This window comes from Lissotriton helveticus, chromosome 7 (genome assembly GCF_964261635.1).
Source record: "Lissotriton helveticus chromosome 7, aLisHel1.1, whole genome shotgun sequence".
Lineage (NCBI taxonomy): Eukaryota > Metazoa > Chordata > Amphibia > Caudata > Salamandridae > Lissotriton > Lissotriton helveticus.
The window spans coordinates 124,174,898-124,191,132 of NC_136068.1; the positions used below are offsets into that span (position 1 = coordinate 124,174,898).

At 44.7% G+C, this 16,235-nt stretch overlaps 1 protein-coding gene across 2 annotated transcripts in view; it reads left to right on the top strand.

The window, feature by feature from the left end:
- ZNF512B (zinc finger protein 512B) overlaps positions 1-16,235 on the top strand; it is a 280,648-nt gene that overhangs the window by 252,098 nt on the left and 12,315 nt on the right. For both annotated transcript variants that reach the window (XM_078651662.1, XM_078651663.1), the window contains one exon: positions 15,994-16,161. In XM_078651662.1, the coding sequence (XP_078507788.1) occupies positions 15,994-16,161 (168 nt within the window). The remainder of the gene's footprint in view (positions 1-15,993; positions 16,162-16,235) is intronic.

Consider the following 16,235-nt stretch of genomic DNA (forward strand, 5'->3'; position numbering starts at 1 on the left):
TCTCTATGAGTGAAACTGGACAAATTGTATTAAATGTGTTATTGGTATTATATCCTTGGCATTTGTAGCTGAAGTACTGGACAGTGTAGCCTTGTATGTACAGGCTGCATTATTGTCTTTAATTTTCTCTTAAGTGTCTATGCAGGACTGCAATGAAGACAGCTTAAGAGATTATTTTTGATTTCTCCGGGGTCCGCGCACATGGGCGGGACTATTCACTAGATTATGGCTATAACAGAGATACCCCTACTACAGAACTGGAGTTACAGGTAAGAAACTACTCCTTCTCTCTTACGGGACGTTCCATGATAGTCATAAGCAACCCTCCCTCCTCCCTGCTTGATTATTCAAACATTTTGATGCTCCTATATATACATCAAATAGTACTGCCTATAAAAAGAACTGAGGTAACTGCCTCTGGCTGAGCATGATGGGATACTGGAGTGCCCACGGTTCTTAAAGACACAGTCTCCTTTTTTCTTCCTTTATAATGACAGCCTATGGACTACACTGCCCTGCACTCCTTCATCCTTACTTACTTGACAAAAGCAGTTTGTGAAGGATTTTTTCTGTTATCTTTAAAAATTGTCTTGCATGTCCAATCGGTCTATTTCCCTTTTGTTTCAACAAGATGAAGGAGTTTGACCACTGTAGCCTAATCCTATAGGCTGCATTAAAACTTTCTTAAGTGGCTATGCAGGCCTTCCTGAAGAAAGGTGAACTTCAGCACTTGGAAATATATCTTGGCAAAAGTACACCGGGGTCCCCGCCAAACAATCAAAATGCCAAGCTTCGCCTCCAGGTTTCCACACCCACAGTTCATGGGCAATGCACTATGGATGAACTGGTCAGGGTTATTTGCCTACACTTTTCTGCCTCTCACTCCTTCCTGACATGGTTCAGAGGCTACGGCAGACTTCTGTCACTATCAGCCTGGTATCTCTCACGTGGCCCAGGCAGCTGTAGTTCACAACCCTCTTCAAATTGCTTGTAGTCCCTCACGAGAAGCTCCCCAACAGGCCTGAACATCTCACTTTACACCAGGGCACAGTCATGCATCCCAACCCCAGGCAGCTCAACCTATCGATCTGGCTCCTGAGGTCCTAGAGTTTGGGTATCTCAATCTACCAGTTGAGTGTATGTCCATCCTTAAAGAGGCTCGCCGTCCCACTACCCGAGCCTGCTATACAGCTGAGTGGAAGAAGTTCATCCACAATTGCCTCTCCAAACACATAGATCCACTCCAGCCCATAGTGCAAGACATTGTCTGCTACCTACTTCACTTACAAAGCTTAGGACTGGCTTACACATCCATTCTCTTATGTTTGGCTGTAGTAGCTTCGTACCTGCAAAAAAGGAAACCCTCTTCATTATTCCCAGTCCCAGTCATTAAAGCCTTTATAGAAGAACTTAAGAGGGTTATCCCCAACCCAGTTACCCACAGCCCCCTCCTGGAACCTTAATGTAGTCCTCAGTAGATTCATGGGACTCATTTAGACACCCTTCACACGTACCCTCTCTAGTTCTTGTCTTGGAAGATTGCGTTTTAGCAACAGTTACTTCCCTTAGATGGGTGAGCGAGATTCAATCTTACGGTGGAAGGACCATTTGGTGTTCTTTCCACATCCAGATTAATTAGCTGAGAGAGCCCTTGAACAAACTAGTCCAGTGGTTACCAACCTTGGACTCTTGAAGACCTCCACTGAGCCACTACTGGAAGCCAGGGACCCCCAAACAATTTGTATGATTTAAATTTCAAACATTAAAACAGTAATTCGCAAAAATACACAAACAAGTACACACCAAACAAATACTTGAATTACTAAAGATGTATTACATTGTATTGAAAAAATATGCAAAGGGGGGCTTTGGTGGGTTCTCCCCCCAAGACGATTTGGGAAACAATGATATATTCTACAACACATTTATCAGTTATATATTTAATTGTATTAGCGTTTAAAGCATAGTAAATGATGACCTCACAGTGCACAAGCATGCTGTAATCTTTACTAAGGCTCTTCATTGATTCCCTCACTATCACCATCCAACAGTGCCTCTCATCACTCCATAGCCCATCTCTCATATGTATTTCATTTGTTTTATAGCACCTCTTATACCAGCGTACGGTGTCTGAGCACTTTACATCACACACATAAAATAGACACACATACACGCTAATCATACGTGTGTAAATCAGTGTATATAAAATGTTACATGAAGTAAATGTGTCTACAAGGTGTAGGATTCACATGTCCTCTATACTGGTAGGCATTTTAAGACTGCTTGGTGTGGAGATCCACAAACTCAGGATTCAGAACATAACTCTGTGCTTTGCATTGACTTTAGTAATACGAATTTATTTCTACCCAAACAAACCTTTTTTTAGCAGCATCAGGATATTTAAAGACTGGGAAAAAACATAACTTACTAACTTGTACTATTCCGTTTGCATGCAGCTCTTTGATGGCAGTTCATTGCTCACTGTGCTAGATTACGATTGTAATTTATGAACTGCACAGTAAGAACAGAATCTCTGTGAAAAGCAGTAACCCACTGAGCTATGCACATAAAATACTGTTCTTTCAAATGCATGGAATACAATCTTTGCAGCAGGCATATTTACAATCTGTGCTACCATGATTAGTCAACACTGCCACTAGACAAAACTCCCCTCTCTCTCCAGCAGGTACATTAATCACCGGAGTTAACTTGACACTTTTATTGTTGCCCGAAAACTGCTGGTTACACAAGGCAATTTGCAGTGATTTTATAACTGTGATGCCAGACCCCCTGAGAATGTGTCACGGACCCCTGGGGGTCCGCGGACTACAGTTTGGGAACCCCTGCACTAGAGGAAAAGAGGACCCTCATGTACTATATTGATAGGACCAAAATGTTTCATCAAAATTACCAAATTTTTGTGCCATACACTGACACACACAAAGGCACTACCATTTCCAAAGCAGAAAAGGCTTGGTGTCTAGTCAAGTACATTTAAACCTGCTATATTTAGGCCAAATACACCTTCAGGTTCCACCCAGGAATTTCTACCTGTAAAAACGCAGCCTCCATGACCTTTCTGTGTAATATCCCATTAGCTGATATCTGTAAGGCAGCTACCTGGTCCACACCACACCACACACATTCACCAAACAATACTGTGTGCATATCCTAGCATACCAGCAAGCTCCAGTGGGCCAGATGTACTTCATACACTTTTTCCATCTTCTGCACCATCCACTAGCTAACAACAACTTAGGGGAGTATTGCTTTACATGCTATGCAGAGCATGTGTATTCACAGCTACACATGTCACAAACAGAAATTGGTACTTACCTGTAAGCATCTGTTTGTGGCATATATTGCTATAGATACAGATGAACCCACCCTTCTCTCCGGAAGCCTTCGGTTTTTGCAGATGCCTTTTTTTCTTTTACTTATCCTTCTTTCCTAATTTTGTCTTGCATCGTAATCTTCCTGCACTTTATGTGCTCTTTTAACATCCTCACCACCGTTCAGGAAAACAATCTAAAAATTGAGCTGATGCTCATGCGCATTACCAGTCGTAGGAGGAGGCCCTATACCTTGTAACTCGAAAGACTTGTTTATAGAAAAACAAGTTGTACACGTTCGAGCCCAACACAAGATGGCAGGTGTATGCAGAGCATGCAAACTACAGTACTACATGGCACTAACAGATGCTTACAAGGTAAGTAACATTTTCCTTTTGCAGCTGAGGTTCTCATAACCTAAACAGTACATCTATCACTTTCGGATAGAAGCTTGCTATTACAGTCTCTCTCGCTCTCCCTCTTCCTCTCTCCCTCTCTCTCTCTCACTCTTTCCTCACCCTCCCGCTTTCTCTCTCTCTCCTTCCGTCCCTCTCTACCTACCTCTCTCCCTTTGGAGGTTTCTGAGTCTTTGGCATACTTTAATTCTTTGTTTTTGGTCCGAGGCATATTTTTTGGGTTGTGTGGTCCAATAAACCTTTTTTAACCAAGCATGAAGGCCTGGTGTTTTTTGTTATCCTCTTCACCCCTTTAGGATACATCTAGGGTTTTGGCTTGTGACAGTATGTGAAACAATTTTCAGTGTGTTTATGTTGGTGCTGTGAGTTGGCTAAGATGCTTTGATGCCTCGCTGACAGTGGACTTTGCTTTTTCTTTACAAAAAAGATACTTAAAAAATTAGCAACTCTGTGAGCGCTTAGTATTAAAAGTAAGATGCTACACATCTACACTAGGCTCATTGTACCTTCTATTGACATATTGAAGTTTGATCTCTCAGTTTGAGCAATCTGTCAGGCTTCTAAGCAGACGCATTGTTCGTACATATTCTACAAGGCATAAGAATATGGTCTCAGCTTCCACCACAAAATCGGGGATGTCAAACCAGTATCTTAGATTGTTCTGAGTTCTTCCATTTTGGCACAAGTGATAATCTCTCATTGGGGTTTCTTGACACTTTTTTATTTGACTTTTGATGTTGAGAGGTTTCTCCAAATAGAATGTTTCTCCGTGCTAAAGGTTGCCTCTGCACCAAAAAGTATGTTGATCTTGGCATTGCCAATAGTTCAGGTGTAACATGGTATTGACATCTGTTGTTTCGTCCTTATCCTTTGAGCATATCATTATTTAAGTTCACACTTTCTCCACAGTCTAGGTGGTATTCCTTTAACTTGTCTTTGTACTCTCTAGCACGTATGGTAAGATCTGAAATTAAATTCCCTCTCTGGAGGCCTGCTTGACTAACTTGTTCTTTTCAGTGTGACAAATTGTTTGCATTTTGTTATTTAAAAATGCAACTCCTTCATAAGACTGTGACATAAAACAAGATTCCGTCATACATCTGGGAAGAAAGTTTCAAATTTCCTTGGGTTGGTAAGAAATAGTGTGATTCTCGGATGTTTAATCAACATCCTATTTTCTAGAACCTTCTTTCATGCATGGCTATCTGCTAACTACGTGACTATTTCCTTTTTAGGCTTTACCAACTACAGATGACTTGAAAGAAATTTCTAATTTTGAGGAGAAATTATGTTATGCTCTTGGTATTTTAATAGCAATTCGCCTCCACTGAGAACACTCAATATCAGCAGTTCTGCGCATTGGAGTTTCCAAGGTGTCTCTTGTTATAAGATGGGATCCGCCTCGGTTGAAACTCAGGACTCCATTATGCAAATCCACCACTACCCCTCCAGTACCGAGTTCTGAAAAAGATCAGTAATGACCAGACCCATGTCATTCTAGTGGCCCCAGATTGGGCGTGGAGAGTACGGTTTCCAGAGCTCATGGACATGAGCATCTGTCCTCCAATCAGGCTGCCCCTCTAGGACTATCTTCTGTCACAGCAACAGGGCATGGTCCTGCACCTGGGCATTCGTATTCTCCAGTATTAGGGGTGTCTTTCATAGATTCACATGCCTGAATCATTCCCCGTCGTCGGAGTGGGAGTCCCACGGTATATATAAAAGCAATAAATGCCATAAAACTTATAGCAAATATCAGAGATACCAAACCAGGAAGTAAAGTAGCACCAGCTACAGTAGACAAAACTTCCACATTAGTGACTATCCTAGTCGTTATGTATTAGTCCAAACTGCGGCCAATCAGGCGACAGCACCCACCAGAATGTCCTCCCCAGAGGCTCAGGCTCTCAGATTTTCTACCGCACGTCGTGTGAAGGGAGTCTCCCTGAGCTCTGCTCAGTTTTTCTTCTACATTATTAGTTTCTTCAAGTTTCAAAGATGTCTTCTTCAAAATCCCTGTTCAGGGCCTGTGATTCTTGTGGGAAGCCAAGACTTTTCAAGGAAGATCCCCACAAGAAATGTTTATATTGCCTTTATCCAGACCATAAGGCAAAATAGTGCAAGATCTGCCGGACCTTCCCCCCTAAGACCATCAGGGATAGAGAAGGACGACTGCTATTGTGGCTCAACAGACTCAAGGACAAGGATGACCCTTTTGTCTGAGGTAGGAAGCTTTGCCTCTGGTTCTTCATCTCTTTCTACTAAGAGGAAGGCTGAAACAGAAGTTTCATCTCTAAGGGCGAAGGTGGCTAAGAAGGCTAAATCCTCTCAGGATGCTCCTGGGCCTAGTACTTCGAGTAAAACTCTCCCACCTACTAAAGGGGATAGTACGCCCTCTAAGAAGTCTGGGAAAAATACAGTTCCCAAGAAATCTTCAAAATCTGCGCCTCCTCAGTTGCCACCATTGACAATTTCAACGTCAAAAAAGGACTGTGTTTCCTCTCATGTGGCCACGTCTACCACCTGCACTATGACTTTCTCCTCACCAAAGCCTACTCTTGTCATGTCTTCAGCTTCATCGCCTACACTGGTTCATGTCCAGATCAGGCCTATCTCGTCGTCGACAATTGTCCCATCGACGACGGCCAAGGTACCGTCGACGAGTCTCTCGTCTACGTCTGTGATGTCAACGGTTGGATCCCTGTCGACGATGAAGTTGGTACCGTCGACGAAGCCTTCGACGTCGACGGCCTGTTCGTCGACGATAAGATCCTCGTCGATGACGAAATCCACGTCGACGAAGCCACCGTCGACGACCTCGACGGCGTCCCCATCGACGATGCTACCGTCGACGACCTCGTCGACGAAGAGATCCTCGTCAACGACGAAAACCACGTCGACGAAGCTACCGTCGACGACGATACCGTCGACGAGACAACAGTTTCAACAGTAAACGGATGTACCATCGACGCCGCCTCTATCAAGCTGCACTACTTTACAAGTTTGGTCAGCGCACACAGCAGGGATTCCATTGCCATCTCCTGCAACTACGGCTACGCTGCTACAGAAGAGAGCTACTACGGAGACGATTTCTTCAACGCTTGTAGTGCCAGACAAACTCTTGGATTCCGATGAGGAAGGATCCTATGAGGATGAAAATTTTGGGGCAGCTAGAAGTCCATCTGACCTCCGGATTAAGGTTCAGGAGGATGTAGAGGAAGAGATGGAGGACACTGAGCCTACTTCACATGCTGACAGGCCTGCTCCTGATATGCAGTTGCCTGACGATTTGTTTCGCAATCTGCAGTACATGCTCAGTGACTATTACAGACGTTTCCCACCTTCAGAGTCTGGTGAATCTATAGTATCTACACCAAGACCTAAGACAGCGACTCCGCTTTCTAAGCGGACGCAACCAGTGACTACTGTGACGTTGGAGGAAGGACGTCCAGCGTTAGCTGCGTCGGAAGTTTCAGCTCCTCAGCCAAGGGAGGAAGAGTTCTCAGAACATGAAGAACAAGAGGAAGGAGAACTGGATAATGTGTCAGAATCGTCGGAGTATGAGGATTATAATGCAAACACGCCCTCTCCGGCAGAACATACTACATCTGAGGCACCACCTGTGGACATTGCCTCATTCCACAAGATCATGGATAGAGCAACGAGGAGGTTTATGATAACCATGGAGTCAAAGCAAGAAGATTGCTTCTTGTATGATTTCAAAACTGCACCACAGAAACAGTGTTGGACCATTCCAATTATAGATTTCATCTGGAAGGAAGGACTAAAGATCATGTCCAAGCCAAATTGTTTACCAGCAGTGCTCCCAAGAGTAGATAAGAAGTATAGGGCGCCAAATTCTTCTCCAGCATGCCTCATCGGACAAGCTAAAGCAGACTCTGTGGTAGCACAGGCAGCGCAGAAGAGATCTTCTAATCCTACGTCTCAAGTTTCTGTTCCTCCAGACAAGGATGGGAGGCGCTTAGATTCTATCGGGAAGAAAGTTTCTACTATTGCAGCTACGACCATCAGAGCCGCAAACTCCCTAGCCATTCTAGGAAGATACGATAGGCAGATGTGGTCGGACATCTCGCCGTACATGGACAAGCTGCCCGAGCCAGATCGAACTGAAGCGAAGAAAATCCTTCAAGAAGGAGAGTGTGTCTCCTCGGAAATGATTGACGCTGCAGTGGACGTTGCTGCCACTGGATTTCGACAGCTAGCGGGTGCAGCTGTTCTCAGGAGGCAAGGATGGTTGAAAGCAACATCCTTCCGGCAGGAGGTCCAATCCAGAATTATAGACATGGCATTTGATGGAGAATTCTTATTTGGAAAACATGTTGATGAGTCTCTGGAGGCCATCAAAAAAGATACTGAAACAGCACGTTCGCTGGGTACTCTGCAATACCGGAAGTCTTCCTTTCGTGGAGCAAAAGGAAGAGGGAATTTCTCTAATAGAGGAGGTTACAACCAACAGCGCTCCTATTCTTCCGCCCAGGGAAACCAAAGATTCCAGCCATATCGGCAGCAAACATATGGGCAGAGAAGAGGAAATTTCTCTCAACCCCGAGGAAAATCTAATTATCGAGGGAGAGACAACAAGAAATGAGGTACGCATCCTGCCACCACTTTTTGCCAACCCGAACCAAATTGGAGGAAAAATATCCCAACATTACTTAAATTGGTCCAAAATTACCACAGACAAATGGGTCCTGGATGTGGTAGCCAGAGGTCACGTTTTGGAATTCGTAAAAACTCCCCCAAATTGCCCCCCAAAAGGACCCCCTCCAGCGCACCTCAAGGAGCTGTTCATCCAGATCAACACCATGATCCGGAAGGGTGCAATCGAAAGAGTACCTCATCATCAGAAAGGAAAAGGCTTCTACTCAAGGTTTTTCCTTATTCGCAAGAAGTCGGGAGAATGGCGTCCCATCCTCGACCTGCGTGCCCTAAACAAGTTCCTGAAGAAACTAACATTCAGGATGCTAACACTTCAAGAAATCCTCCAATTTCTTTCGGCGGGAGAGTTTATGGCAACACTCGACCTTCAGGATGCATACTTCCACGTACCGATTTTTCCACGGCATCGGAAGTTTCTGAGGTTCAGAGTGGCTGGCAGGGACTTCCAGTTCAAAGTCCTTCCATTTGGACTGCGTTCAGCTCCCAGAGTGTTTACGAAGATACTGGCCCCAGTGGCTGCCCATCTTCGGTTGCAATCGATACAAATATATCCATATCTGGACGATTGACTAATCAAGGCCAGTTCTTTCGACATGGCACAAGATCACGTTAAAAAAACTCTGGCACTGATGCACAACCTGGGTTTCTCTGTAAACTTCGAAAAGTCACACCTCACGCCAGCAACAAGAAAGACTTTCTTGGGAGCGACACTGGACACCAAGCTCGCCCAAGTATTCATCTCAAAGGAAAGACAGGACAAGATTCACCGATTCGCTGCGGCACTGTTATTAAAAAAGTGCGTTTCAGTGCGCATGTTGAAGTCCTTCATCGGGATGCTTTCTTCCTGCATTCTTCTCACCCCCAACTGTCGTCTTCGGATGAGGCCCTTGCAAGAAGAGCTCAGTCGCCAGTGGCTCCAGGTATCAGGATCCTTCGAGGATATCATCCAACTTACACCGCGAATGCGACAAGCGATAAAATGGTGGACCCACCGATCCAACATACAAGTGGGATGCTCCTTCCTCACGGAAGTGCCCAGGTTCATAGTAACGACCGACGCATCAATGACAGGCTGGGGTGCACACCTCCAAGGCATGACGGTCAGCGGGAAATGGAACCAGATCCAAATGAGATGGCACATAAACAGGCTAGAGTTGCACGCCATATTTTTAGCCCTGAAGTCCTTTCAAGCGACTCTACAAGGTGCCACAGTTTTAATACGGACAGACAACACCACCTGCATGCATTATCTGAACAAGCAGGGCGGCACAAAATCAGCCCGGTTGTCGCAACAAGCACAAGAGATCTGGTGTTGGGCCCTGACTCACAATATCCATCTGTCAGCGGTCCATGTTCCGGGAATCGCAAATGTGTTGGCGGACTCTCTCAGCAGGTCCGGGGGCTGCACTCACGAGTGGGAACTACATCTACCATCTCTACATCGCATCTTTCAGATATGGGGGCATCCGGATTTGGACTTGTTTGCGACATACCAGAACCGGAAATGCCCATACTTTGCAAGCTGGGTTCCCCACAAGGAATCGTGCGGGGATGCCCTTTCGCTGAATTGGAATCAAATATTCGCCTACGCTTTTCCACCGATACCTCTGATCCCGAAGGTTATCAGGAAGATGAAGAAGCAGCCATGCCGGCTGATACTGATCGCTCCACGATGGCCCAGGCAATACTGGTTCACCGAGCTACTCCTTCTCTCGGAATGCAACCCTATCCAACTTCCACGCATTCCGAATCTTCTCTCCACCCAGCAGGGCAGGGTATACGATCCGGACCCGAACTCGCTGGAATTGTCAGCTTGGCTCCTCAGCACATGGAATTTGCACACCTGAACATTCCACAAGATTGCCAGGAAGTGCTGGCGAAAGGCAGAGCTCCATCCACGATCAAAACCTACAAACTTAAGTGGAAACGTTTCTGTGCATGGTGCCAATCTAATGATCTACATCCCATTCATGCAAAACCGGAGCAAATCCTTCCTTTCTTTTTGCATTTGGCTAGATTGGGTTTGGCACATTCTACTCTTAAAGTCTTCCTAGCTGCCATTTCTAGATTTCGTCAAGATGGATCAAACTCTTTGTTCTCTGTAAGGATCATACAACAATTTTTTAAGTGATTATTTCGTATGTTTCCGCCTGTCCAGAAACCTCCTCCGGCATGGCATCTGAATGTCGTACTAACTCAGCTCATGCGTCACCCTTTTGAGCCGATCCATAAGGTGGACCTGAAATTTCTGACATGGAAAGTGTCGTTGTTACTAGCCTTAACATCTGCTAGAAGGGTAAGCGATATTCAAGCATTTACATCTAAAGCACCTTTCATCCAATTCACCACGGACTCAGTGGTACTGCGTACTAATCCAACGTACATGCCTAAAGTGCCTCTGGACTTTCATCTGAATGAGCCGGTTGTCCTCAAGACATTCTTTCCAGCCCCACAGTCTACGGCTGAAAGAGCACTACATTCATTAGACATTAGAAAATGTCTTAAGTTTTATCTCTCCAGAACTTCTGGCATCCGCAAGACAGACCAACTGTTCGTGGCTTATGGGCGGCAACGCCGGGGCTGTGCAGTTTCAAAACAGACCATCGCTAGATGGGTCTCCTCTACGATTGGACTTTGTCATCAGCAGGCCGGTAGACCCTTACAGGCCTTGCCAAGAGCACATTCTACAAGGGCGGTTAGCTCTTCCACTGCCCTTTTTGCTGGTGTGCCTCTTCGACAGATCTGCAGAGCTGCTACATGGTCTAGCAGACACACCTTTACTAGACACTACTGTCTAGATTCAACAGACGACGCAGATGCTTCGGTTGGAAGAGCAGTGCTGCGTAATCTTTTCAAATAAGGTGAGCCTCTGTTTCTTCCTCCTCCTATATGCTCTTTAGACGTTCTTTCAGATTCGATGCTTATTGTATAACTGGTATTCTGTTATATATATATATGTATATATATATGCATTTGATACTCTGACGTCTACGAGCCTTATGTTAGGAGTACTGCTTACTATTCTGATTCAGGCATGTGAATCTATGAAAGACACCCCTAATACTGGAGAAGAACAATAGTTACTTACCTGTAAACAGGTGGTTCTCCAGTATTGGTGTCTTTCATAGATTCACATGCAACCCGCCCGCCTCCCCCCAGAGACTCACTCAGGCATTTTAGGGTTTCACTCCCGTGCGAGAAAATCTGAGAGCCTGAGCCTCTGGGGAGGACATTCTGGTGGGTGCTGTCGCCTGATTGGCCGCAGTTTGGACTAATACATAACGACTAGGATAGTCACTAATGTGGAAGTTTTGTCTACTGTAGCTGGTGCTACTTTACTTCCTGGTTTGGTATCTCTGATATTTGCTATAAGTTTTATGGCATTTATTGCTTTTATATATACTGTGGGACTCCCACTCCGACGACGGGGAATGATTCAGGCATGTGAATCTATGAAAGACACCAATACTGGAGAACCACCTGTTTACAGGTAAGTAACTATTGTTCATCTCCACCTTCATGCTTGGAGATTGAGCAGTGACAGCTGAATACCTTTTCAGACAGGCGTCCCTCAACAAAGACATTATACGCCTATTGTTGGAACAAATGTGTGGCTTGGTGCAGCACACAACAGATTGACCCCCCCCCCCCCCCTCCTCCACCCCCTCCAGGCACGGTTATCTCATGGTTTGCTATTTGTTTTGTGTCTCGGCCAGCAAGGCTTTGCTCTGGGTGAGGTTCAAGGGTATTGGATCTTTCTGACTTTTTGCAGTGGCCCAATCAGTCCTCATTATTAAAATCACCACTTGTAATACGTTTATTGAAAGGACTACAATATCTGTTTTCTCCCTCTCCCTTTGTCATGTAACAGTGGAAGCATTACCTGGTCCTCAAATATGTGATGTGTATGTTCTTTGAGCCTCTTCACAGTCATCCTTTGTGGCTTCTCACTCTCAAAACAGTGTTCCTTGTTGTCATAACATTGGTGTGGGATGTAGGTGAGCTTCAAGCTCTCCGTGCCCAGCCACCGTACACCGCCTTCTTCCACAGCATACAAGTTCTGCAGACACAAGCATCATCCTTGCCAAAAGTTATGATGTTATTCTACTTCGGTCAGAATAACGCATTGCTGGTGTTCTCCGCTAAGCCTCGTCCCTCTAAGGAAGAGGATAGACTCCATCACTTTGGCCCCAAAAGAGCATTGAGCTTTTACATTGATCATACCAGAGAATAACTGGGTAGACAATCAGCTTTTTGTCGGGTTCATCGGAGAGAAAAAAGGGAAAGTTGTGTAGAAGAGGACTATCTCCTGCTGGATCGTGTTCTGTATTAAGAGAGGCTGCACATTGACCAAAAAGCAGTCTCCAGAAGAGAAGCATGCTTATTTCATCAGAGCCAACGCTGCATCCAACGCGTTGGCAAGCGAAGTTTCTGTCCTGGACATCTACCTGGCAGCTGTGTGGGATGCATTCATGAAACACTACTGTCTTAATATCCAGATTGGCCCAGAGAGGCATTTCGCCCGCTTTGACTTACAGGACTTTTTGGTTTGAGTTCACTCACGGACCCACTTTCAAATAAGTAGTGCTTCAGTATGTATTCAAACTGTAAGGAATCTACTGTTAAAAGTCTCTATCAGAAGAACAAGTTACCTTTGGTAGCGCTCTTTCTGATTTCTTATCTAATCACAGATTCCTCACCAGTGCTTTCATCCTTCTGTTCTGTGAACTGGACTCTAGCCATTTATAAGATCACAAGTTTAAGGATCTGCACACTGGTCAAAGCCAATTTGCTAGTGTGGCTTTGCATCTGGAAATCTGGAGATGTAGACGGCTTCAAAAGCAAAACATGTAAGCATGTGGGAGTGGTGCCTTTAAAGTTTATAAGCACCAACATCATTTCTGGAGCGGAAATGTGCTAATGCGGAGCCGCTCAGTGCCACCTACTGGCAAACAGTGGTACTGCTGTAAAGCTTCCAGATCCAGTCTGACAGCTGGGGATATTCAAAAGGTGAGTAATCTGCAGTTAGATACGGTCTCTACCAGAAAGGGCGTTACCAAAGGTAAGTAACTTGTTTGTTTGGCACAAAATTTGGCATACCAATAGAAAACAGATATTTCCATGCTTTTGCCAATGTTGCTGATTCATCACACAGTGCCAGAGTTATAAGCAAATCAACAAATTACTTTCCAGCTTCTAAGATATACAAAAGTGTTAAACTTTTAGGCACACCTAGCAGTTTGTTCTAACTCTAATGTCTTAAAAAAAACAGTGTACAAGGTTACACAAACGAAAATGTACACAGGTTCTGAGTGAAGTTCTTCATTTTTGCAAGGTTTGGTGCAAATCCGATCAGTGGTTTTAGCTGTAGGTGCAAGCAAAATGTCCTGTTGGAGGGAAAATGGGGAAAAACATGTTTTCTGGTGCCCACAATTTTCTTGCCCTACAGAGAACTGTATGAAATTTGCCACATCGGACCATAGTTGACTACGCTAAGGGAGTGCCACATTTGGTGCTGTGTTGGGAGCCAAAATTATTGGCAAGTCAATAACATGCTTTTCAAAGTAAAGTGCCACTGAACCAGAACAGCATAGTGCTTAGTGGCAAATGGTACTGTGTAATACATACATACATAAATACATACACACACACGCATATAGCATGTATGTAACATATTTTGCTTCTTCGAAAATACCAGTGCTTAATTTGACCCACTGGTTGCAGGTGGGGCTCCTTCATTTTTGGCGACCTGCACCTATTTTCCCTCAGTAGTCTTCGATCCAGAGCAAGAAAAATAAAAACACAAAAGGGGTAAATAAGGAGGAAGTGAAAGACAGGGAAACAATGATGATAGGAGAAAGCAGGAATGAAAACGGACTTGCAGCAGTTAAATAAAAGGGCAGTTAGTGTCTGATGGGGGATTAAATGGGCATTAGGTGGAATTAAGTCTACAAAACCTTGGTATTCACGCTCCATCCTTTCGACCGTGCCAGCCGCTGGTTTCTAACCACAACTTTGGGCCCGACAATTATTCTTTTACATATCAAGCACTGGAAAACACTCATGGTGTGCATATGTTTACTTGCTAGTGACTTGATTTTCCTCAAATTAAAAATATAACAAAATTCAGGAGTTGACAATGTCAGAATATTTTGACTTCATCTGAGACACTTTACTTAACAATTCAGCTGACATATTGGAGGAAGCCATTCATTTGTTATTAGTCCTAGTTCGAACTGTGCTGTGATTAGTTTATATTGGTACAGTAGACACATGCTATGCCCATTTCCACGCTGAGGTGTTATTCTTGGGGTTAAAATCTCACTAAGGAGTGACGGGTACGTCAAGTAAGGTTGGGAAAATTTATTAAAATGGACACAACCTCAAGCTTCCACCTCCCTCCCGTGCCACTGGTAACGTGAAACTGTTTGGCACTCAGTGCAGGACAAGCTGAAGACCTGGTTTTTCGAGTACTCCCACTAGGCCTCTAGGTTTAGCTAGACTCACACCTGCTCAGCACCAGGATAACCTCGTGAGTGATAGCACCAGCAGCGACCGGTGCAGGTAAGCACGCTGGGGCGCGGCGGAGGGGATGTCGACAGACGACAGGATGTATGACGTTACAACGCATGCTTTTACCACGCATGCTGTTACAACGCAGTTTTTACAACACAAACCTTTACAACTCATAGCGCTTTGGGGTGCTGGATAGTGAATAGTTTAATTTACTATTCCAACTCCAGTCCCCGTGGACACTAGGGAAGGTGTTGGATTGTAAATTAAATCTATTCCCTATCCTAGAGCGCCCCCCCAGCGCAATGCGTTGTAATGGTTTTCGTTGTAAAACCTGCGTTGTAAAAGTTTAGTTGTAAAGGATGTTTCCCCAGACGACAGGGTAGGGCAAATTAAATAGATAAATACATCCTCTTCCATCGTCTGTTGACATTACCCCAATCCACCCGCCCCCCCTAACCCCTGCAATGCCCCATCCAGCTCCACCATGCTTACCTGCACCGGCTGCTGCTTGATAGCAAGCTCTACAAATCTGCATGGCATAGCATGTAAATCCAAAACAGATTCTTGCTTCAGTGGGAAAAAAGGGTACCTCTTACAATAGGTGTGCAATTTAATAACTTTTTGCTAGGCCTAGAAGTGAACGACTCATCCTACCAAAGCTTAATACATGCTCTGTTGCCTAGCAAAGAAGTATTTGCATACCAGTTGGCTCCAGTACAATACAGAAATGGGAGATCAGCATGGGAAATTGTTGAGCATTCGTCGACTCAATTCACACATGCACACAGTCGAGGCTGAGAGAAGATTTCAGTTTCCAGTATTATTTCTAACTACAAATCCCCTAGATAAAGGCCATTGATAGTCGCCTTTTCTTGACTAACTAGTATTCAAAACACAGGTAATTAACCCAAGCAGTGTTGCTTCCATTTGTCCTGTTCGCCTTGTGTGTCTTTGCTGATTGTTTCTAGGTTGTGTTTATTCAATTTTCTCATTTAAATTAGCTCTTGAATTGGCTATTGAGGTGTGCTTTATCACTTTCTTTTATTCAGGGTTGCACAGCCACATTTACGAGCCTGATGGGCTACCAGTATCACCAGAAGCGATGCGGCAAGGAGCCCTCTGAGGTGGAGAAACCTGTGTTTGCCTGCCGGCACTGTGAGAAGACCTACAAGTCGAAGGCTGGGCACGATTACCACGTGCGATCAGAGCACACTGTGGTGAGGCACTTGCTCTGCTCCATTTTTGTGCATTGTAAGAAGGTGCTTCATGACGCCATGTGACTCTTCTTTCT